Source organism: Mesoplodon bidens (genome assembly GCF_964165515.1).
Source record: "Mesoplodon bidens genome assembly, chromosome: 18".
Lineage (NCBI taxonomy): Eukaryota > Metazoa > Chordata > Mammalia > Artiodactyla > Ziphiidae > Mesoplodon > Mesoplodon bidens.
Window position 1 is genome coordinate 44,543,944 of NC_138175.1, and position 25,974 is coordinate 44,569,917.

General features: G+C 41.7%; 1 protein-coding gene across 1 annotated transcript; it reads right to left on the bottom strand.

Moving 5' to 3' along the window:
* Window positions 1-2,479: 2,479 nt before the first annotated feature.
* On the bottom strand, window positions 2,480-25,974 carry ZNF599 (zinc finger protein 599). Its single transcript, XM_081217276.1, has 4 exons — window positions 25,508-25,974; window positions 23,418-23,544; window positions 21,349-21,444; window positions 2,480-7,561 (listed from the first exon to the last, which is right to left on the bottom strand). The coding sequence occupies exons 1-4, from the start codon at window positions 25,523-25,525 to the stop codon at window positions 6,036-6,038; spliced, it is 1,767 nt and encodes a 588-aa protein (XP_081073402.1). The 5' UTR covers window positions 25,526-25,974; the 3' UTR covers window positions 2,480-6,035.

Below are 25,974 nucleotides of genomic sequence, written 5' to 3' on the forward strand. Positions count from 1 at the left end.
ATCTCTATTAGGACTCACTAGTAGACAAGTTAATGGAAATTACACACCAAGACTGAACATGTAAAGAAAGAGACAGAACAAAGTTTGTAAGCGCTCACCAATTACACTGAGAAAAACCTGACTTTCTAAAAGGGTGGCAGGTTCCAATATGTAATGACATTGCTTAATTGTTTATAGTTTTATTTCTTCTTTAAAATTATTTTTGTAAGAATAATAGTCTCATACAGGATTACTCATTAATAATTAGTATTTATGTGAGAAAACAACCAAGTCTGCAACCATCTGTTGATGACCTTAGTTTGCTATATTATACAATGATTTAAATTTTGTAATTGATATGGAAGATAACAACCCATTTCCTAGTTGTAAATCATGTGAGAATTGAGGCAGTAAAAATAAGGCCCAAAACAAGGACACAGGAAATGTTAGGATAATATGTGAATTTTTAAATAATTGAATGAATCGGTAGTTTACAACATGTGGCCCCTGGACCAGCAACATCAGCATCACCTGGAAACCTGGGAGAAAAGCGAATTCTCAGGAGATTGTTCCTGGCAGAGAGGAACATCTGAGCATCTGATAACTGGATAGACTGGGCTTTAGGGAGAGAAAAAAGGTCTGTTGAGTAGAGGTAGTTTGGGGTGGCTGGGAGTATATTCATCAAAACAGAGCAGGGAGGGATTGAAGCATAAGGTATCTTTGCTGACCTAACAGAGGTCTGGATTTCATCCTAAGAACAAAGGGGAACGTGGAAACAAAGGGGCACCCTCCTCATGCACCAGGGACAGACTGGGTCATTAATAAGGGAACAAGTGCTGGACATGGCTATGGTACACTGAAGAGTGGATCCCACCTCCAGGAGTTACTGTTGCAGGCATCCAGCTTCTACTGCAAGGTCTTCCAGTTTCTCCAAAGAAGCCCAGGCTCAGAGACAGTGTAAAACTGCACAGATTCTCCATGGTGGGAACTGATTCATATTTTTTTAAAAAACAAACCCTTTGGGGAGCCTTAACCTACACCTCTAGGCCCCATGTAGACTCCCAGGTAGTATCTGATTAAATAAAGACAGAACTGAGGGGCTTGGTCCTACAAGCAATCCAGTTATGCTTCCATATATCAGACCAATGCAAACAGAAGAAACATGGATAGATTACTATTTGTAACTGTACAAATAGTGTAGCCTTGATAAGGTTCATTTTATTAAAACATAAAAGCTGATCACAGTGATCACTTGAGCCCCTAGGAGACATATATGAGGGCAGACCCACAGGTGCCTAAATGCAGAGAATTGAGAGAGGTCTTGATGGTCCTTCTGAGGACTCCACCTTTCACAAGCATTGTCAGAGTTGTCAGTTTACATTTGTTTATGTAATTTTTTTTTGCAAGAATGCCAGTCTCCCTACTAGAATATTTACAGAAATACAAAAATATTCCCAAATCACAATGTCTGACATCCAATCAAAAATAAACAGTGATACACAGGAGCAGGAAAATATAACCCAAAATGAGAAGAAAAATCAATCACTTAAAACAGGCACAGAACATGAAAACATGCTCATCATCACTATTAGAGAAATGCAAATCAAAAGTACAATGAGGTACCACCTCACACTGGTCAGAATGGTCATCATTAAAAAGTCTACAAATAATAAATGCTGGAGAGGGTGTGGAGAAAAGGGAACAATCTTACACTGTTGGTGGGAATATAAATTGGTGCAGTCACTATGGAAAACAGTATGGAGGTTCCTCAAAAAACTCGAAATAGAGCTACCATATGATACAACAATCCCAATCCTGGGCATATTCCCAGACAAAACTATAATTTGAAAAGATGCATGCACCCCTATGTTCATAGCAGCACTATTTACGATAGCCCAGACATGGAAACAACCTAAGTGTCCATCAACTGATGAATGGATAAAGATGTGGGGTATACATATATATATATATATATATATATATATATATATATATATACACACACACACACACACACACACATACACACACACACACAATGGAATATTACTCAGCCATAAAAAAAGAATGAAATAATGCCATTTGCAGCAACATGGACGAACCTAGAGATTATCATACTAAGTGAAGTAAGTGAGAAAGACAAATATCATATGATACCACTTATATGTGGCATCTAAAATACGACACAAATGAACATACCTACAAAACAGAAAGAGTCAGAGACATAGAGAACAGACTTATGGTTGCCAAGGGAAAGGGGTGTGTGTGCGGAGGAGGGAAGGATTGGAAGTTTGGGATTAGCAGATGCAAAGTAGTATATATAGGATGGATAAACAGCAAGGTCCTACTATATAGCACAGGGAACTATATTCATATCCTGTGATAAACCATAATGGAAAAGAATATGAAGAATATATATATGTATTACTGAATCACTTTGCTGTACAGCAGAAATTAACATTGTAAATCAACTATATTTCAATAAAATAAACAGGTGCAGAATGACAGATAGTAAAAGTAGAAGACATTAAAACAGAAAAATTTATTCCATATGTCCAAGAAGCTAGAAGAAAGAATGAACATATGAAGTAGAGACATGAAAGACATAAGACCCTAATCCAGCTAAAAGAGATAAAAACTATAAATTATGATATGAAATACATTGGATGGGATGAAGGGGAGAGTGGACATAGCAGAAGAAAAGATTAGGAAACTGGAAGATGTAGCAGTAGAAACTATTCCAAATAAAGCCAAGAGAAAAAAACAAATATAACAAAATTCATCAGTGATCTCTAATAAGCAATCCTCATTATTTGCGAATTCACCTATTCACTGAACTTTATTTGTAACTCCCAAATCAACACTCATAGCATTTTTGCAGTCATTTGCAGACATGTGCAGAGTGATAAAAAATTTGAGTTGCCCATCATGCATGTTACCAGCTAAGGTCAAACACGGTGTCACTCTGCCCGCTGGTGTCAGCTTTCATATTATAAAGTGTCCTTTTCACAATCTCTTTAGTGCCACACTTTTTGTATTTTTGTGTTTTTGGGTGATTTTGCTGTTGAAAATGGCCCCCGAGCACAGTGTTGAAGTGCTGTCTAGTGTTTGTAAGTGCAAGAAGGCTATGATAGAGAAAATACATGTGTTAGATAAGCTTCATTCAGTCATCAGACTTATGCAGACTTATGCATTCAGACTTATGCAGCTATTGGCTGTGAGTTCAATGTTAATGAATCAACAATACGGCACATCCAAAACTAGGAAGAGGAAATTCACCAGTCTCTACATGTGGCCACTCCAGAAATGTTAAAAGTGTCAGGGGAAACACTGACTGAAACTGATTGCCCTGGTCAGGCAAGATAGTAGCCACTTGTACGAGTTACAACAGGAGGTCCTGGTAAGGAACGCAGAACTAACAAGCTACCAACAACTGGAAGAATTCGGGAAAGGTCAAAAGGAGAGAGGAGACACCAGTCCATAGGTCCTTCCAACCTCCCAGAATCCTTCTCACTGGAATCCATCTTGGCTGAGCAATGTGTGCGCCAACAGGAAGGACCCTGAATCAGAATGACCGGCCAGAGACAACCCAGAAACTAACCCCATTTCCATAAAACCCGAGATTGCAAGCCACACGGCAGAGCAGTTCACCTGGTTTCCCTTACCCTGTTGCTCTCCACACAGGGAACCCCTCCCCAATAAAGTCTCTTGCTTTGTCAGCATGTGTGTCTCCTCAGACAACGCATTTCTGAGTGTTAGACAAGAGCCCACTCTCGGGCCCTGGAAGGGATCCCCCTTCCTGCAACAAAAGTAACATCTATAGTAGTGTAATGAATCTAAGAAAAAGATGGAAAAGTGGCAAAAGCTGTGGATTCATGAGATGACCGATTTAAAAAAAACAAACAAACCGTACAAGACAGCATTGAAAATACCCACTCCAACCTAAATGATCTATTCATACCCCTAAATACTACATGTTATCCAACCTTTTAATCAGGACATAATAAAAGCACAACATGAGGGAGCTTTTTAGCAAAGTTCTCAACACCAACAAAGAAACCACCATGGGACTTCCCTGGAAGTCCAGTGGTTAAGACTCTGTTTCCACTGCAGGGGGTGCGGGCTCAATCCCTGGTCAGGGAACAAAGATCCCACGTGGTGCATGGTGTGGCCTAAATAAATAAATAAAAGAAACCACCATGATGGACTACTGGATGTCTGTCACTATATGCACTTATTGTGTTGGCACAGCCTGGGATAATAACAAGCATACTACTATCATTAACTGTTAAGAAAATGCTTGGCCAGACTGCCTGAAAAATTTCAAAGGCTTTGAAGGTGTTACAGAAAATATAAAGGACAGTGTCAAACACATAATGCATATCACATGGCATATAAGTAAAAAAGGCTTCAGTGACATGACGGAAGACGTGGAAGAAATTTTGGCAGAGAAAGAAGTGGAACCCACCAACAAAGACCTGGAAGAAATGGTAAAACAAGGCAAGAACCTCTCCTTCGGTTTTCCTGGGTCAAGCCAAGGTCAGGAGATTAATCCACTCAGTGCACTGCCCCATCACACATCCTGCAGTTCTATCAAAATCAGAGTTTTAGTTAATGTTTTTAATTTTGGTTAATTTTTTATTTTTTCTAGGACTTTCTTTGCATGACTGTACTATAGAGCAGTGTATAGTGTTTACATGTTTATTTTATATGAGTACTGCATATGTGTATTGTTTGTGTGTATGATTGAAAGTTAAAGCAGTACAATAATAGAATACACAAAAATGATATAATTAAAATATTTATTATAATGAAATATTGGATGTAACTTATAAGAAATATTTATTAAATAAGGTGTCTTTAAAAACAGAAAAAAATTCCATATAAGATTATGTATTGGGACTTCCCTGGTGGCGCAGTGGTTAAGAATCCGCTGCCAATGCAGGGGACATGGGTTCAATCCCTGCTCCGGGAAGATCCCACATGCCGCAGAGCAACTAAGCCTGTGTGCCACAACTACTGAGCCTGCACTCTAGAGCCCGCGAGCCACAACTACTGAGACCGCATGCCACAACTACTGAAGCCTGCATGCCTAGAGCCTGTGCTCCTCAACAAGAGAAGCCACCGCAATGAGAAGCCCATGCACTGCAACGAAGAGTAGCCCCTGCTTGCTGCAACTAGAGAAAGCCCATGCACAGCAACGAAGACCCAATGCAGCCAAAAAAAAAATTAAAAAATAAATAAATAAAAAGATTATGTATTGATTGGTTGCTAAAAATGTGAACAGAGACTCACAGGAACCTAAACCTGTATTGCCACTAGGAGCAATGGTTCAGTATTCACTAGTTCAGTGTCTGTGGTGAATTTATAGAATATAACTACCATGAATTAGAAGAACTGACTGCATATGTAGGTGTGTATGTATATGTATTTCATGACTCAGTCCTTATATTCAAGGGTAGACATGACAGTGTTTTGTAACAAAGAACTTTTAATAAATGTTAGCAGAGCCGCCCCAATGGTCCAATTCTCCTGACTATGGATATATAAGAAAACACATAAAGGTGATGAGGCCTTTTGATCTCTCCCCCTTCATCCCCTCTGCATGCACACACACACAAATGACAAATTGTCATAGCTTGGCAGGGAAATCAGAAAGCAGCCACACATGCATTTCCCTTTCCTTCCTCTTCTACATCTCTTTGTTCTTTTAAAATACTCTTGAGATGGATTTATAGTATAAACATAAGAAGAACTGTTGCTGACATTTTCCCCAGATGCATGACAACTACTGAGTCTCTCTTGTGGATGATTCTCAGGTGCAGTGTAGAGCTGCAGGCTGGGTCAATTTCTAGTATGACCCTTTAGATAACCTGCCACAAAAAGCTTTCACAGAGATGACAATTATGATATTTCTCTTCAGATACTGAGTAAGATATTTCTCTGGCCAAAAGACTTCCCTGAATAGTTATACTCAAAAGGAAAGGTATTTCACCAGTATGAGTTCACTAAAATTGACTGAGTGAACACATTTGCAAAAGGCCTTGTTACATCTTTTAAACTCTGGTGTGAATCTTTCGATGGTGAATGAAGGATGAACTATGGCTGAAGGCCTTCCCGCATTCACCACATTCAAAGGGCTTCTCTCCAGTGTGAGTTCTCATGTGTTGAGTTAAGGCAAAGTTGTCACAAAAGGCCTTTTCACATTCTTTGCACTCATAGGGTTTTTCTCCAGTGTGGATCCTATTATGCCGAACAAAATTTGCGGGTTGAGTAAAGGCCTTTCCACATTCTCTGCATACATAAGGCTTCTCTCCAGTGTGAATCCTCATGTGGCGAGTAAAGGAAGAGCTGTAGTAAAAGGCTTTTGCACACTCTTTACATTCCAAGGGTTTTTCTCCACTATGGGTCCTATTATGTCGGATAAAAACAGAATGGTGTGTAAAGGCCTTTCCACATTCACTGCACTCGTAGGGCCTCTCACCAGTGTGAATCCTCATGTGTTGAATTAAGGAAGAGCTGTCACAAAAGGCTTTCCCACATTCTTTGCACTCAAAGGGCTTCTCTCCAGTATGGGTCCTCTTATGCCGAATGAAAGTGGAGCGGTGAGTAAAGGCCCTTCCACATTCGCTGCACTCATAGGGTTTCTCTCCAGTGTGAATCCTCATGTGTTGAGTGAAGGATGAGTTCAGGCAGAAAGCTTTTCCACATTCTTTGCACAAAAAGGGTTTTTCTCCTGTGTGGGTCATATTATGCTGGATAAAAGTGGAGCGGTGAGTAAAGGCCTTTCCACATTCACTGCACTTGTAAAGTTTCTTTCCAGTGTGAATCCTCATGTGTTGAGCAAAGGAAGAGCTGTAGTAAAAAGCTTTCCCACATTCCTTGCACAAAAAGGGCTTTTCTCTAGTGTGAGTCATGTTATGCTGGATGAAAGAGGAGCGGTGGGTGAAAGCTTTACCACATTCTTTGCACTCATAGGGCTTGTCTCCAGTGTGAATACGCTGGTGCTCTGTGAGGTGAGACCTGCGTTTGAAGGCCTTCCCACACTCAATACACTTGTATGGCTTTTCCCCAGTATGAAACCTCATATGTCGAATGAAGTCTGCCATATAACGACAGGCTTTCCCACATTCACTGCATTCATAAGGCTTCACTCCAGCATGAATCTGTTGATGCCGAACAAGGGCCCAATTCTTGCTAAAACCTTTTCCACATTCCTTGCATTTGTAGAGATTATTCTTTGCATCAATAACAGGGTCTCCTCCTCGTTCTTGGGAGTCACGTTCATGCAGAGCATCTCGTGTAGTGACTCGCTCCTGTAAAACCCTTAAATAAAGACTGTCATCTCTCTCAAAGTCATCATGTTTATGGCTCAACTTCCTAGGGCATGTCTCCTTGTGGATGTCTCTTCCTGGCCTCAAGTTCCCTTCCTGCATTTCTGACAGTTTTTCCTGATCCCTTGCTTGCTCCAGCTTGGAATGCCTTGAGGCTCCATGTGTCACTCGTTCCTCAAAAGAGGCTCCCTCAGTGAGGACCAGCTGAGAAGCAGTAAGCTCTGTGATCTCAGGTTTTGCTTTTTCACCTGAAGGAAATCCAATATAAGAAAGGTGCCTATTAGTGATGTCAACACAGAACAAAATAAATTACCACTTTAAGAAGCAGTGGATTAAAGCTCCACAATCAACTTGATGTACCCTGCATCTGTGGAATACATAAATAGACAACGAATCATCCCAAATTGAGGAGCTGTGTGGATGAAAGGTTCTTGGTGCTGCAGCCAGGAGTCAGTGCTGTGCCTCTGAGGTGGGAGAGCCAACTTCAGGACACTGGTCCACAAGAGACCTCCCAGCTCCACATAATATCAAACAGCAAAAATCTTCCAGAGATCTCCATCTCAACACCAGCACCCAGCTTCACTCAACGACCAGCAAGCTACAGTGCTGGACACCCTATGCCAAACAACTAGAAAGACAGGAACACAACGCCACCCATTAGCAGAGAGGCTGCCTAAAATCATAAAAAGTCCACAGACACCTCAGAACACACCACCAGACGTGGACCTGCCCACCAGAAAGACAAGATCCAGCCTCATCCACCAGAATACAGGCACTAGTCCCCTCCACCAGGAAGCCTACACAACCCACTGAAACAACTTTAGCCACTGGGGACAGACACCAAAAACAACGGGAACTATGAACCTGCAGCCTGCAAAAAGGAGGCCCCAAACACAGTAAGATAAGCAAAATGAGAAGACAGAAAAACACACAGCAGGTGAAGGAGCAAGATAAAAACCCACCAGACCTAACAAATGAAGAGAAAATAGGCAGTCTACCTGAAAAAGAATTCAGAATAATGACAGTAAAGATGATCCAAAATCTTGGAAATAGAATAGACAAAATGCAAGAAACAGTTAACAAGGACTTAGAAGAACTAAAGATGAAACAAATAACGATGAACAACAAAATAAATGAAATTTAAAATACTGTAGATGGGATCAATAGCAGAATAACTGAGGCACAAGAACGGATAAGTGACGTGGAAGATAAAATAGTGGAAATAACTACTGCAGAGCAGAAGAAAGAAAAAAGAATGAAAAGAACTGAGGACAGTCTCAGAGACCTCTGGGACAACATTAAACACACCAACATTCGAATTATAGGGGTTCCAGAAGAAGAAGAGAAAAAGGAAGGGACTGAGGAAATATTTGAAGAGATTATAGTTGAAAACTTCCTTAATATGGGAAAGGAAATAGTTAATCAAGTCCAGGAGGCACAGAGAGTCCCATACAGGATAAATCCAAGGAGAAATACGCCAAGACACATAGTAATCAAACTGTCAAAAATTAAATACAAAGAAAGCATATTAAAAGCAGCAAGGGAAAAACAACAAATAGCACACAAGGGAATCCCCATAAGGTTAACAGCTGATCTTTCAGCAGAAACTCTGCAAGCCAGAAGGGACTGGCAGGACATATTCAAAGTGATGAAGGAGAAAAACCTGCAACCAAGATTACTCTACCCAGCAAGGATCTCATTCAGATTTGATGGAGAAATTAAAACGTTTACAGGCAAGCAAAAGCTGAGAGACTTCAGCACCACCAAACCAGCTTTACAACAAATGCTAAAGGAATTTCACTAGGCAAGAAACACAACAGAAGGAAAAGACCTACAATAACGAACCCAAAACAATTAAGAAAATGGGAATAGGAACATACATATCGATAATTACCTTAAATGTAAATGGACTAAATGCTCCCACCAAAAGACACAGATTGGCTGAATGGATACAAAAACAAGACCTGTATATATGCTGTCTACAAGAGACCCACTTCAGACCTAGAGACACATACAGACTGAAAGTAAGGGGATGGAAAAAGATATTCCATGCAAATGGAAACCAAAAGAAAGCTGGAGTAGCAATTCTCGTATCAGACAAAATAGACTCTAAAATAAAGACTACTAGAAGAGACAAAGAAGGACACTCCAAGAAGAAGATATAACAATTGTAAATGTTTATGCACCCAACATAGGAGCACCTCAATACATAAGGCAAATACTAACAGCCATAAAAGGGGAAATCGACAGTAACACATTCATAGTAGGGGACTGTAACACCCCACTTTCACCAATGGACAGATCATCCAAAATGAAAATAAATAAGGAAACACAACCTTTAAATGATACATTAAACAAGATGGACTTAATTGATATTTATAGAACATTCCATCCAAAAACAACAGAATACACATTTTTCTCGAGTGCTCATGGAACATCCTCCAGGATAGATCATATCTTGGGTCACAAATCAAGCCTTGGTAAATTTAAGAAAATTAAAATTGTATCAAGTATCTTTTCCGACCACAATGCTATGAGACTAGATATCAATTACAGGAAAAGATCTGTAAAAAATACAAACACATGGAGGCTAAACAATACACTACTTAATAACGAAGTGATCACTGAAGAAATCAAAGAAGAAATAAAAAAATACCTAGAAACAAATGACAATGGAGACACGACGACCCAAAATCTATGGGATGCAGCAAAAGCAGTTCTAAGAGGGAAGTTTATAGCAATACAATCCCACCTTAAGAAACAGGAAACATCTCGAATAAACAACCTGACCTTGCACCTAAAGCAATTAGAGAAAGAAGAACAAAAACACCCCAAAGTTAGCAGAAGGAAAGAAATCATAAAGATCAGATCAGAAATAAATGAAAAAGAACTGAAGGAAACGATAGCAAAGATCAATAAAACTGAAAGCTGGTTCTTTGAGAAGATAAACAAAATTGATAAACCATTAGCCAGACTCAACAAGAAAAACAGGGAGAAGACTCAAATCAATAGAATTAGAAATGAAAAAGGAGAAGTAACAACTGACACTGCAGAAATACAAAAGATCATGAGAGATTACTACAAGCAACTCATGCCAATAAAATGGACAACCTGGAAGAAATGGACAAATTCTTAGAAATGCACAACCTGCCAAGACTGAATCAGGAAGAAATAGAAAATATGAACAGACCAATCACAAGCACTGAAATTGAAACTGTGATAAAAAATCTTCCAACAAACAAAAGCCCAGGACCAGATGGCTTCACAGGTGAATTCTATCAAACATTTAGAGAAGAGCTAACACCTATCCTTCTCAAACTCTTCCAAAATATAGCAGAGGGAGGAACACTCCCAAACTCATTCTATGAGGCCACCATCACCCTGATACCAAAACCAGACAAGGATGTCACAAAGAAAGAAAACTACAGGCCAATATCACTGATGAACATAGATGCAAAAATCCTCAACAAAATACTAGCAAACAGAATCCAACAGCACATTAAAAGGATCATACACCATGATCAAGTGGGGTTTATTCCAGGAATGCAAGGATTCTTCAACATACGTAAATCAATCAACGTGATACACCATATTAACAAATTGAAGGAGAAAAACCATAACATCATCTCAATAGATGCAGAGAGGGCTTTCAACAAAATTCAACACCCATTTATGATAAAAACCCTGCAGAAAGTAGGCACAGAGGGAACTTTCCTCAACATAATAAAGGCCATATATGACAAACCCACAGCCAACATCATCCTCAATGGTGAAAAACTGAAACCATTTCCACTAAGATGAGGAACAAGACAAGGTGGCCCACTCTCACCACTCTTATTCAACATAGTTTTGGAAGTTTTAGCCACAGCAATCAGAGAAGAAAAGGAAGTAAAAGGAATCCAAATCAGAAAAGAAGAAGTAAAGCTGTCACTGTTTGCAGATGACATGATACTATACATAGAGAATCCTAAAGATGCTACCAGAAAACTACTGGAGCTAATCAATGAATCTGGTAAAGTAGCAGGATACAAAATTAATGCACAGAAATCTCTGGCATTTCTATATACTAATGATGAAAAATCTGAAAGTGAAATCAAGAATGCGCTCCCATTTATCACTGCAACAAAAAGAATAAAATATCTAGGAATAAACCTACCTAAGGAGACAAAAGACCTGTATGCAGAAAATTATAAGACCCTGATGAAAGAAATTAAAGATGATACAAATAGATGGAGAGATATACCATGTTCTTGGATTGGAAGAATCAACATTGTGAAAATGACTCTACTACCCAAAGCAATCTACAGATTCAATGCAATCCCTATGAAACTACCACTGGCATTTTTCACAGAACTAGAACAAAAATTTCACAGTTTCTATGGAAACACAAAAGACCCCGAATAGCCAAAGCAATCTTGAGAAAAATGGAGCTGGAGGAATCAGGCTCCCTGACTTCAGACTATACTACAAAGCTACAGTAATCAAGACAGTATGGTACTGACACAAAAACAGAAATATAGATCAATGGAACAAGATAGAAAGCACAGAGATAAACCCATGAACATATGGTCACCTTATCTTTGATAAAGGAGGCAGGAATGTACAGTGGAGAAAGGACAGCCTCTTTAATAAGTGGTGCTGGGAAAACTGGATAGGGACATGTAAAAGTATGAGATTAGGGCTTCCCTGGTGGCGCAGTGGTTGAGAATCTGCCTGCTAATGCAGGGGACACAGGTTCGAGCCCTGGTCTGGGAGGATCCCACATGCCGCGGAGCGACTAGGCCTGTGAGCCACAACTACTGAGCCTGCGCGTCTGGAGCCTGTGCTCCGCAACGGGAGAGGCTGCAATAGTGAGAGGCCCGCGCACCGCGATGAAGATTGGCCCCCGCTTGCCACACTAGAGAAAGCCCTCGCACAGAAACGAAGACCCAACACAGCAAAGATAAATATAATAAATTAATTTAAAAAAAAAAAAAAAAAAAAAGTATGAGATTAGATCACTCCCTAACACCATACACAAAAATAAGCTCAAAATGGATTAAAGACCTAAATGTAAGGCCAGAAACTATCAAACTCTTAGAGGAAAACATAGGCAGAACACTCTATGACATAAATCATAGCAAGATCCTTTTTGACCCACCTCCTAGAGAAATGGAAATAAAGACAAAAATAAACACATGGGACCTAATGAAACTTCAAAGCTTTTGCACAGCAAAGGAAACCATAAAGAAGACCAAAAGACAACCCTCAGAATGGGAGAAAATATTTGCAAATGAAGCAACTGACAAAGGATTAATCTCCAAAATTTATAAGCAGCTCATGCAGCTCAATAACAAAAAAACAAACAACCCAATCCAAAAATGGGCAGAAGACCTAAACAGACATTTCTCCACAGAAGATATACAGACTGCCAACAAACACATGAAAGAATGCTCAACATCTTTAATCATTAGAGAAATGCAAATCAAAACTACAATGAGATATCATCTCACACCAGTCAGAATGGCCATCATCAAAAAATCTAGAAACAATAAATGCTGGAGAGGGTGTGGAAAAAAGGGAACACTCTTGCACTGCTGGTGGGAATGTGAATTGGTACAGCCACTATGGAGAACCGTATGGAGGTTCCTTAAAAAACTACAAATAGAACTACCATATGACCCAGCAATCCCACTACTGGGAATATACCCTGAGAAAACCATAATTCAAAAAGAGTCGTGTAGCAAAATGTTCACTGCAGCCCTATTTACAACAGACCGGAGATGGAAACAACCTAAGTGTCCATCATCGGATGAATGGATAAAGAAGATGTGGCAATATACAATGGAATATTACTCAGCCATAAAAAGAAACGAAGGGGCTTCCCTGGTGGCACAGTGGTTGAGAGTCCTCCTGCCAATGCAGGGGACACAGGTTCGTGCCCCGGTCCGGGAAGATCCCACATGCCGCAGAGCGGATAGGCCCGTGAGCCATGGCTGCTAGGCCTGCGTGTCCGGAGCCTGTGCTCTGCAATGGGAGAGGCCACATCAGTGAGAGGCCCTCGTACCGCAAAAAAAAAAAAAAGAAAAAAAAAAAGAAACGAAAGTGAGCTATTTGTAATGAGGTGGATAGACCTAGAGTCTGTCATACAGAGTGAAGTACGTCAGAATGAGAAAGACAAATACCGTATGCTAACACATATATATGAAATTTAAGAAGAAAAAAAATGTCATGAAGAACCTAGGGGTAAGACAGGAATAAAGACACAGACCTACTAGAGAATGGACTTGAGGATATGGGGAGGGGCAAGGGTAAGCTGTGAGAAAGCGAAAGAGAGGCATGGACATATATACGCTACCAAACGTAAGGTAGATAGCTAGTGGGAAGCAGCCGCAGAGCCCAGGGAGATCAGCTCGGTGCTTTGTGACCGCCTGGAGGGGTGGGATAGGGAGGGTGGGAGGGAGGCTCAAGAGGGAGGGGATATGGGAACATATGTATATGTATAACTGATTCACTCTGTTATAAAGCAGAAACTAACACACCATTGTTAAGCAATTACGCTCCAATAAAGGTGTAAAAAAAAAAATTACCACTTTAGTGGAAGAATGAAGGTGAAAATAAAGCCTCTACTGTCTATGGCATTTTCACATCTTTTAAACCCAGGTTTGCAATTTCTTTCTTTACTGATCCTTGGACTCTTGACATCTTTACAAGGTAACTCAGGAGGCAAATCTGGTGCAGAATAGAAAATCTGGAGTGGAGACTCCTCCTCACTCTCCAGAAGGGGGGAGGGTGGACCGAGTAATGATAATGACTGTGTTCCAACGTCTCATAGTGCTATGAGAGCACGGGGAAGGTGGACCTAACTTGGCCCAGATGGAAGACAGAAAGAGGTCAGTGGGGGCTACCTGGACAAGGTGCTACATGAGCTTATTTCTAAAGATGAGTAGGAATCCCCTGACAGAGGAATTAGGAGAAAAACTGTAGCAGATGACTGAGAGTACAAAGCTTCGGGGTTTTGAGAGAATGCTGAATGCCAGGCAAAGAGAAGAGGATGACAGGATGGTGGAGAGGGAGGCAGGGAAAGAGGAGAAAGAAATTCTTAGGATTCTGGAGTGTGTGAAAGTTGGGGCAGGGGCAGTGATAAGCAGCTGGGTGCACATATTGAGTCTATTATAATAATCTAGTAAAGACTAGGTGAACAGACTCAAAATAGGTAACATTTACATGAAGTAAACCAGAAAACATATCACATTAATGAAGATTTGTATGAAAAGAGATTAATAATATAAAGTTGCCAATTTCCCTCAAATTCATCTATAAATTTAATAAAACTTCAGATAAATCCCAGTAGGGTTTTTCATGGTTATTGGCAAGCTGATTGTGGAATTTATATAAAATAACAGAGAGACCAGGATATGTCTGAAGAAGAATAAAGCAAGGGGACTTGCCCTTTGAGGAATTAGGATTATGATGAAATCATATACACTAAGGCAGTGTGATGTAGCATAGATATAAGATAAGCTGTCAAACTGTCAAAGGAAAAGACAGAATTGGGAGCTCAGAAATGTATATATGGAACTTTGATATATGACAAAAGCTGCAGAGATGCCAGTGGAAAAAGGAAGGGATACAGGAAGTCCCCTACATACGAACCTTCAAGTTGTGAACTTTCAAAGATGCGAACATGGAGCTTACTAATGAAGACCGGGTGGAATTGGAGGCTCAGAGAAAGAATGAAGAGAGACAACAGGAAGAAGAAGTAACTGAAGAACCAAAGAGATTCATGACGCAGGAAATGGCAAGGGGATTTTCTTTAGTTGAGGAGGCACTGTTAGTTTTTGAGGCACAGGACCCAAACGTAGAACAATACACAAAGGCTGCAGCAGCCGTTCAGAATGCAATCCAGTGCTACCGTGTCATCTATGACAAGAAAAAAATAGCTACTATCCAGACATCATTGGATCATGTTTTTCAAGAGGGTAGACAGAACTGAATCCAGCACGGAACCAGAACCTGTGCCATCAGTGTCAGGTGTGAGTGAAACTGCAGCTTGCCCTTCTCCTATTGCTGATGATCCTTCAGCTCTACCATCTCCCACCTCCTCCAGTCAGTAACTCTTCTTGCCTGTTCACTCAGTACCAGCCCCTGTATGCCAGCTGTTGTACTGTACTACTGTACTTTTCAAGGTACTGTACTGTAAGATTAAAAATGTTTTATTTTTTGTTTGTGTTTGTTTTTTATGTATTATTTGTGTGAGAAGTCTTGTAAACCTATTACAGTACAGTACTATATAGCTGATTGTGTTAGTTGGGTACCTAGGCTAACTTTGTCGGACTTACAAACAAATTGGACTTACAAACACGCTCTTGGAACAGAACTTGGTCATATATAGGGGCCTTGACTGTATTCAATAAGTGGATGTAGAAAAATTATTTGCCACAATGGAAGAAAATGAAATTGTATTTCTACCTTGTACAAAACAAAAAATTAATTCCAGACTGATTAAGACTTAACTGTCAGAAGCTAAAGATTAAAAACTTTAAATAAATAGTGAAAATGACTATCTTTTAGATCTTGGGAAAAAGGAAGATTTCATAAACATATAGAAGCATTCTTTATAAAAGACTAATCAATCTGACTAAACTAAATATAATTTTAAAAAGGTAAACAAAGAAAGATGGTTGTATTAACATCAGGACTATATTAACATCAGGTAACAGACTACAGAGCAAAGAAAATGGGACAAAGAGGGACATTATATAATGATAAAAAGATTAATCCACCAGGAAGACAATCCTAAATCTGTATGTACCAAATATAAGAGCCTCAAAATATACAAACCAAAAACTGAGTTGAAAGGAAAAATAGACAAAACTACAATTACAGCTGGGGACTTCAACACTCCACACCCAAAATGAAAACTGAGCGTATTATGAACTGATATTTCACAGAAGATGTATATTGGCCAATCAACATATGAAGAGATAACTCAAATTTCTTAGATATGAGGGAAGGGCAAATTAAGACCACAATGAGAGACCATTTTATATTCACCTGATTGAAAAAGCTTATCAAGTGTTAGAGAGGATATGGATCCATGGAATTGTCCATATAAGGCAGGTGAAGTGTAAGTGGGTATAAATAACCATTTTAGAAAACAACAGGGCATCATCTAGTAAAGTTCTCCTTTTGCTTAACTTATAATCCCCAAATTCTAGTCCTAGGAATATTACTAGGAGAAATTCCTACACACTTGTGAGAACACATGCATGTGAATTTTCATGGCTGTGTTGTCTGTGGGTACAAAAAATTAGAAACAAGAAAATTCCCATGAAAATGGATGAATACATTGTGTTATATAAATGACTACAGAAGAAAAAAATGAGTAAACTATAGCTTCATGCATCATGAATCTTAGTAATGTACTGTTAAATGAAAAGTACAAATCCTATACAACAACATAAATGGATACTTTTTATAATATTCAAATAAAAAAGCAAAACATACACAAGTACGATGAACAACCTTTATTTTTTTGAGAATGTCAGTTTTTAATGGCATTATAAAAATGATATGTACAATACATACCTAAAATTTAAATTGTGGTAAAATATACATAACATAAAATTTACCATTTTGAGATGAAACCATCTTAAAAACTAATGGACAGAATAATTAGATGAAGTGGACAAATTCCTTAAAAGACTCAAATTACCAAAACTGATACAAGAAAAAACAGAATATCCGAATAGCCCTGTATTTACTCAAAAAACAAATTTTGGTATGGACTGAATGTTTGTGTTCCACCAAAGTTCATGTGTTGAAGCCCTAACCTCCAATGTGTATTTGGAGATAGGGACTTTACAGAAGTAATTAAGGTTAAATGAGGTCATAAGGGTAGGGATCTGAGAGGATTAGTATCCTTGTAAGAAGATACACCAGGGGACTTCCCCGGTGGTCCAGCGGTTAAGACTCCTCACTCCCAATGCAGGGGGCCCGGGTTCGATCCCTAGTCAGGAAACTAGATCCCGCATGCTGCAACGAAAGATGCCTCATGCCGTAACTAAAGATCCCTCATGCTGTAACTAAAGATCCCGCACGCCACAACGAAAGATTCTGCATGCCACAACAAAAAGATTCCCACATACCGGAACTAAAGATCCTGCACGCCGGAACTAAAGATCCCGCATGCTGCAACGAAGATCCCGCGAGCCGCAACTAAGACCCAACGCAGCCAAATAAATAAATTAATTAATTAAAAAAAAAAAGAAAAGACACCAGAGAACTCTCCTTCTCTTCCCTACCGCCCCCAGCACCACACACCACACCTAGGAAAGGCCATGGTCTCTTTGTCTTCATATGAGAACACTAATCCCATCATGGGTGCTCCATCCTCATGACCTCATCTAAACCCAATCACCTCCCAAAGGCCCCACACCTTAATTTCATCACATTGGGGTGTTAGGGATTCAACATACAAATTTTGGGAGGACACAGACATTCAGTTCATAACAAGGTTACATGAGAAAATGTAAATCAATCATCACAGTGCATGGCAAGTGTTCGGTAAATTTTAGACCACTGTCTATCATTATCACAGTTGTTGCATTTGTCCATCAGAATGTCAACAATAACCTGTAAGAACATTTTTAGTACTGTGGTGCTGGGAAATACCCCTATTCAAAGAGTAAAGGGGCGGATACCACCTGCTCACTAGTATCTGAAGCAATGAGGACTCTTACACATGGCTGGTGGGAATGTGAAACGGTGCAGTCACTTTGAAACTGATTGATGGCTTCTTTTAAAGCTAATCATGTAACTACACCATGATAAAGCCAGTCCACTCATATGTATACTCCCAACAGAAATGCATGCTTATAGCCAACAAAAAATATGATCAAGAATATTCATAGCAGCATTCTTCATAATATTCCAAAATTGGAGAACAAGCCAAATGTCCATCAACAGGAAAAGAGGTATATATAATCTATTAATTCACTGAGATATTGCACAGCGAGAAACTAACTCCAAATATATGCAACCACATGGGTGAATTCCAGAGTCATAATGATTATCAAAAGAAGACAGACATAGCAATATTGTGTACTGTGGGGTTCCATTTATAAACCTTCAAAACTAATCTATGGTGACAGAGTCTGAACACTGGTTACTTTTGTAGAAGGGGATATTAATAAGGAGGGAAGCACAAAAAGCCTGAGAGGTGCTGGAAATGCTATATTTCTTGACCTGTGTGGTGGATACTCTGGCTTATATATATGTAAAATTGCATAATGATGAACTTTAAGATTTGTACATTCACTATGTGTAAATTACCCCTCAGTACAAAAATTACAGAAAATAGTAAAGGGGAGGTCTGTGTAGATGTCTCTTCTGAGAATGAGAAAAGTCCTCAAAGAAGCTTGGTAGTTCAGCTGAAACAGAGTCAACAACTTTTGGAGGGCACTGGAGAGCCAAGAGCACTTTTTTTTTTTAATGTTTCCCTCAAGTGTCAGAAACTTGACCACGTTTTTTATGTTGAGTAGAGAGAAGATGGACATATAACAGAGGTAGGAAATAAATGAAGATGCACATTCCCTGATGTAGTGGACAGACTCATGTATGGTTCCCCATAATCCCTGCCTCATGGTGTTCACAGTTTTGATACCCTCTGCCTGAATCCTAGCAGGACGTTGATTTACTTCTAAAGAATAGAATATAACAAAGGTGACAGAATGTAAGATGTAAGAGATGAAGTATATGTGTAACATCTCTCTTGCTGGAGTCTCTCACACCATTACTTGATTTGAAGAAGTAAGCTGACATGTTGTAAGCTGCCTACGATTGCAGCTTTGCAGAGGACCCAGCTAAGCTGTGCCTGGATTTCTGATCCACAGATGAGAGATAATACATGAGTGATATTTTAATATTAAATAATGAGTGATTTTTAATATTGCTATATAGCAATAGATAACTAATACACCTGAGAAGGTAGGTGAAGGTATGACCTAGACACTGCTTGGGGAATTAGCCATGGCCGGGGATGAGAACTCTTTTGAGAGGTGAGAAGGAAGCCACAGGAATAAATCAGTAAGGGTTAGAAGGCAAGGAAAACAAGTGAATGGCCTTTATTTTCAAAATGAACTAGGTCATATGCTGAGATCTCAGTGGCTAGGGAGGTGTGGTGATATTTAGAATAAGGTGTGAGTAGACGGGGAAGTGGATGTAAGACATAAAGCTGATCAGAGGCACAGAGCAGGTATGGGGGTACCAGTTAGGAATTTGTTAGCATCATGCAGGCAAAAGATGATTATAGCCTGGACTAGGGTGATAGTGTTGGAACTGATGGACTTGGTGGAGATGATGGATTCAGGAGAAACGTATGATGAAATATGATCAAGATTCAGGGATGGGCTTCCCTGGTGGCGCAGTGGTTGGGAGTCTGCCTGCCGATGCAGGGGACGTGGGTTCGTGCCCCGGTCCGGGAGGATCCCACGTGCCGCGGAGCGGCTGGGCCCGTGAGCCATGGCCACTGGGCCTGCGTGTCCGGAGCTTGTGCTCCGCAATGGGAGAGGCCGCAACAGTGAGAGGCCCGCGTACCACAAAAAAAAAAAAAAAAAGATTCAGGGATGGCTGGATATTGGGAATGATGAAAATGGAGGTGTTTAGGGGTTGTTCAAGTTTGTTTTTGGCTTTCTCAACTTAGTGAATGGCAAGGCCATGAATTGAAATGGGGAGACGAGAGGAGTGGGCAAGATCATGAGGTCCTTTTTAGGCATGATGGGTGTGAAGTGTCTTCGAAACATTCAAGTGAAGATGGAGAACTGCGGGAAGGGGTGAAGGCTTGAGACAGACTCAGCAGGGCTGAGGAGGCGCTGGCCAGAGATACTCACTGGCTGGCTGAGCAGCCTGAAGGAGCCCTAGAGGGGAGAGATCATGCATCTGCATCAGTGCTATCCACACACTTGAAGTGGGGCTGACAGAGGCAAATGTCCCCTTGAGGTTTTACAAGACAGGAGGGTAAGAAGATGACAAGGCTAGGGACTGCTTCTGAATATCTCATTTACAAATGGAAGGATGGATGCATGCAGGGATGTATAGATAAATAAATGATTGGATGCAGGTAGAAAAGAGTGGGAATGCAAAGTATAGTTGGAGGTAGTAATCTGCAGAAAAAGAAAGGACTGTCTTTTCTGAATCTGGAAGGAAGTTTGAGATATCATTGTTCTCTATTCATTATGAGTACTAATATATGAATATTACTAGTAGGTAAATTTATTAAGCCACTAACTTTGGGTCAGGCAATGTCCTAATAAGCAGTTTCAAGTTATCTAATTACATTCCCAAACAATACAGTGATGCAGAAACTATTATTACTCTTTTTCTAATATAGGCTAAGTTTAGCAAACTGAGTATATGTTCATCATATCCCTGGTATTTTGTCCTTGGGCACAAAGCTAAACCACATTTCTATGACAAAACATGTAGCCTAATGCCCAGTTCTTGTCAATGGAATGTGAATGGAAGTGACTAGGTATGCAAGTGGATATGACTACTCCCCTTCTCTCCTGTTCCTCTTGGCCAGCTGGATGATGCCAGGGCCACCTTACAGCAACATACTGACAATAGAATACACCTGGGTCCCCGAATAGATACGTGGTACAGAGCTCCCCTGCTGACCCACATTATACCATGGCACAAATGAGAAACAGTCTTAACCAGTTGACCCACCAAGATTTTGGAGTTATCTCTTATAGCAGGCAGCACCAACTCAGCCTTGAGTTGATGTCAAAGGCACAGGGAGATCATGCAACTTCCCCAGGGTCATTAGGCTAGTAAGTGGCCAAGTTTACAGCCCATCTCTTACCCAGTATACCACATTTCAACCCTAGTAAAGGCAAAGAGTGTGATGGGATTGGGAAGACGGAGGAAAGGAAACACAGTTCAAAGTGCTCCATGACCACCTAAGACCCCAGGAAGGCTGCAAAAAGAAACTGCCCATGGAATTTCAGACACAGTCATTCCCTGGTAGTCTGCCAGCTGCCATGCCACCCACCTGTACAGGTGCTTCTGGAGAGGCCTCTCTTCACTGTCCTTAGTTCTTGCCCATGCTCCAGTAGGTGAATCAGCTCTGGTTTGGGAACAGGATACCCTGTGCATGGAGAAATAAATGGGGCATGGGTACACAGGTAAAGACAAAAGGAAAACTCTCAAGTATACTGGAGTATACTTTAACACACCACCATGAAACCCCAGAAAGGGGATGACTCCTTCCAGAAGGTTTTCCCTAATTAAATCAATAAGATTCAACCTTCCCATGCATCAGAACTACTTAGACACGCCTGGTTCTAAACACAGAACAAATTAAACCAAATCTCTGGGCATAAAAACTGAGCTCTGGTTGTTTTCAAAGCTCCCCAGGTGATTCTGGTGCCCAAGGATGGCTAAAAACACTAGACTAACTCAACTGATAGTCAGTTATCTGAGGTAGGCCATGACCTAAAATTGCTACCCATTCTTAAGAAAAAGCCTTCAATCCAGGTTGGGAAGACAGGGCTGAATGTGGGGACCTGCTGCCTTACTTGCTGCTGCATCATCCTGTGGCCACTTCAAGGATGCTGGCCTGATGATCTGGACCAAGGAGAGAAAGCAGACAAACAGAGACAACTGGGTTGGTAGATACCAACCCAGGAGCCAGCACCACCTCAGGGTTTCTCATTAGGTGAAGTAATAAACTTTTTTCAGGGTGAAACCTGTATGAGGTGGTTTTCTGGTACATGCAGCCAAATATATTTTGCCAAATTTGAAGGCTAAGGGACAGGAGGACTCTGGAGAGAAGTCAATGACTTAGACACCAGGACCACAGAAACTCTGATTAGAAAATCCTGTAATGCAAGCCAGAGTGCACCCAGCTGTCACTGAGCAAATGTTCACTGATGTCTGCCATACGCTTGGCACCAAGCTCCGTGATGGGGCCGTGGAACAGGAGAACCAGATATTCCTTCGCCTCTGTTGGACCTGAGCTCCCTGACCCCTCAGGGACTTGGCTCGTGTTGGTCCCTCTACCTGGAATACTATTCCCCAGATGTCTCCTTTCAACAACTAACCACAACTGTCATAAAATAACACTGGATTTACTTCACTGATGACTGACCTCCTGGGAGAGACTATGTGGACACAAGGCTGGGAGAGCCCTGTCAGAGGTAACCATTTCTGGGTAAAGTGGACATTTAAGGTTTAGGTGGGAGAACACTTGGGATTTATTAATTTATTATAACAAATGCATGTGTGGCACTTGCTATGTTCCCAGTTCTATTCTAAGCACTTTAAAGATACTAGTTCACTGGGGCTAAGTGGAAGGTTACTATAAAAATATGATAAAACAAAAATAATCATGGTCCCAGCAAGCTCATGCTGCCGACTCAAGTCTGTGAGTCCTGCGACTGTTCTTTCTGCTGAAGGGGAAATCAGCCAACAGCCATGTGAACGCTGAAGACTCAGCACTAAGCCCAGACTCTCTCAACAACAGTCAAGAGGCAGGAAAGGGAAGGGAAAAAGAAATAGCCTTCTCAGATGCCCATCAATGCCATTTGAAAATATCTCCGTGTACTCTCTAAAATTAACTCCCATAACCTCAGAGAAGCAAGGCACAGGCCTTAGGACATAAGGGACGACTGTGCAGGTACCAGGGGTCAAAGAAGTCTTTTAGCTGAGATTGTGTTGCTTAGAAAAATACCAGTAGCACTGATGACAAATAGCTTCTTGTCTGTCTAATTCACCATGTTCTTGGAGAACGTCCCATTAACCGCAGGTCCTGTTAACTGGGCTGTGAGGACATTTGACCCAATCAAGCTGAATTCCAGATCATGGGAATCTGGAATAAGGATGTCAGATTGAGGTCAGCTTACGTTGGACACTTGGGTAAAAGTGTTGAGAAGAACTATGTTTGTTGTACAACAATCCTTGATGCAGACAAGGAAACCAAGCAAGAGGAGGCTAGATAAGAACGTGCTGGGGCTGGAGGGAGAAGGGAAGGCAGGTTCCTCAGGTCTTCTCAACCAGCCATGCTTAGAGAGAGAGAGTGGAATGAAAGAGGCTGTGGGTCCCACAAAGGTGAGGCCTTACCCAGTGAGACCAGGAGGCCACAAGTCTCCAGCATCACCTCCTGGTATAAGGTCCTCTGGGCCAGGTCCAGATGTCTCCATTCCTCCCCAGTGAAGGTTACGGCCACATCTTCAAATGATATCAATGCCTGGAAAGTCAAACAGAGGTGGTGGGGTGCCTGTATGAGTCTACTGCTTGGTTAGTGGCAAAAGTCCAGAGAGACCCAAGGCCTGAATCACTGAGTATCTCCTGAGAACCAAGGTCTGTGCTGGGCTCAGGAGGGAGGTAGATGGTGCCTTTGACAGAATACAAAGGTGCAGGAAGAGAAAAGCCGCCTATATGGGAATCCACTGGAGAGTGACACAAAACAATGGTAATCTTGTGTGGACTCTGAGTCCATTACTGTAATTCAAGTAATGATAACAGCAGCAGCAGCTGAGCCTCACTGGTCTGCACTGTTTGCCTGCACCTAAGGGCTTTCGATGCTGTGTTAAAGCAACTACAAGTCTCTAGGTCTGCAGCTAGACTTCCTGGGGCTTCAATCCAGCCTTTTGATGCTAATTTCTTTGAGCCTCAATTTCCACATTAATACAATAATAGTACCAACTTCACCATGTTGTTGTGGGAATTTAAGTGAAAATGTTCATAAAGCAAACACTTCAGCGCCCAGCACATGTCAGTGCTCAGTGTGTATTTGTGAATTTCATTAATCCTCCTGCAGCCCACGGGGTAAACACCATCACTGTCTCCATTTCACACACAGCAAATGGGGACCCAAAGTCAAGCTGCCCAGAGTCATATGTCTAATGAGAAGGGGCAAGATTTGAAACCAGGTCCCTCTGGTTCAGCCACGGTGGGGGAGTTAGATTTAAGTATGATGGGAGCCCCAGAAGGTAGAATCTTTCACTCATCAACTGCTTACTGAACACCTGGTACAGGCCCAGCACTCTTCTAAGCCTGGGGATAAAGCAGAGAACAGGACTCACACTCTTGTCAAGGAAAGATCCTTGACAAGAAACTAAATAAATGATCAAGGTAAAGTCATATGGCCCTAAGAGCTCCGGAAAAAACCGCCGAAAGTAAGTGACATGACTACAAAGATTACGGGAGACTTTATGATACGGGAGGCTTTAGATGGGGCACCTGGGGAAGACCTCTCTGAGTGGATGTGGAACAAGGCTGGAATGAAGTTAGGGAGAAAGTCAGGTGAGGAAAAATGGGTAAATAAGAGAAATAAGAGAAGTTCTGAAGGTGATCAGAGCTATGATGAGAGCAAACAAGGTGGCAAGCTGAAGAATAACTTAAGGCCTGTCCATGTGTTTACATGCCTTGAAACACAACATTCCTATGCACTGTCATTAAGGAATACTGTAATGGATTCACTTTTCAAATATAAGTAAATGTGCTAGGAAAATGGGTTCACTGCCGTAAATGGCAAGACAACTTCACTTGTAGTACCCAGATGGCATCTGCAAAGATAAATTCAGTGACTGGCTTGTCTTCTGGTCTGTCCAGGGAACTTCTACTCCTATTAGAGGAGCAGCATTTCCAAAAACGCTGCTCCCACCTCACCTCTGCTCTAGAGGCTCTCTCATCCCAGTCTCCCAGCTTTCAGCTGGGTTGAGACCCGAGGCAGGGAGGCCTGAGGGTCAGACTCCACCTGGGTGTGAGACTAAGATAATAGCAGGACCAGGAGAGTCCCTCTCTGGAAACCACATCGAGAGTGATGCTCTCTGGGTCCTGCTGAGAACTGAAGGACATACGTCACACGCATATCCTCTCCAGTTCCCTCAACCGAAAGAGAAAAATAGTTAACAGTCCAATTTTAGACCCGAGGGAATGGAGGCCAAGGGAATGGAGGCCAATCGACAAGCTCAAGGTTAGAGCCAGAAATGGGTGCCTCTCCACATCTGAACCCCTGGCCCGGATTCAGAAGCCTGGGTTGGAAGTGATTAGCACTGTCGTTCCCACACCCCATTCTCACTGGACCTCCAGATCCGAGAGTATTAAGAGGGAAAGGCGAAAGGTCCCGGGATTCCCTATATCACAGCGAGTGGAACGGTGCTGACAGCGACCCCAGCGCACATGGGCCTGCGGAACCCTCCACTCACCAGCTCCGGCGCCGCCATGGGCCCAGTGGGCAGAGCGCGACGACGAGAGGCGGCGACAAAAGCCGGTCCAGCGGGCTCAGCCGACTCCTCAGGCCAGCCCTGGGCGGGGGCACCTGGAACCTGAGTGTCCGCGGTGTGGGATGCGCACAAGGCCCCGGGAGCCGCCTCCGGGACCTGCGGAGACCGAAAGCTGGGGCCGAGCTCGGAGAGTGCTCGGCTGACAACCCGCTCGAGGGAGGGGGTCACGGCTCATACAAAAGCGTAGAGGTGGGTCCCATTCTCCTCGCGGTCCTTTGCTCGGTCTTGAAGACCTTTTTCTGAGAAGCGGCCAATGCCCAGTGCTCCAGCCAGAAAGGCCCGTAAGGACATACCGGCCACTTCCAAACGACGCCCTAAGACCCGACGCCAGAAGCTCCGCCCAAGCTGCAGCAGGCAGCACCCGCCTCCGCCGTCCGTCATTGACTCAG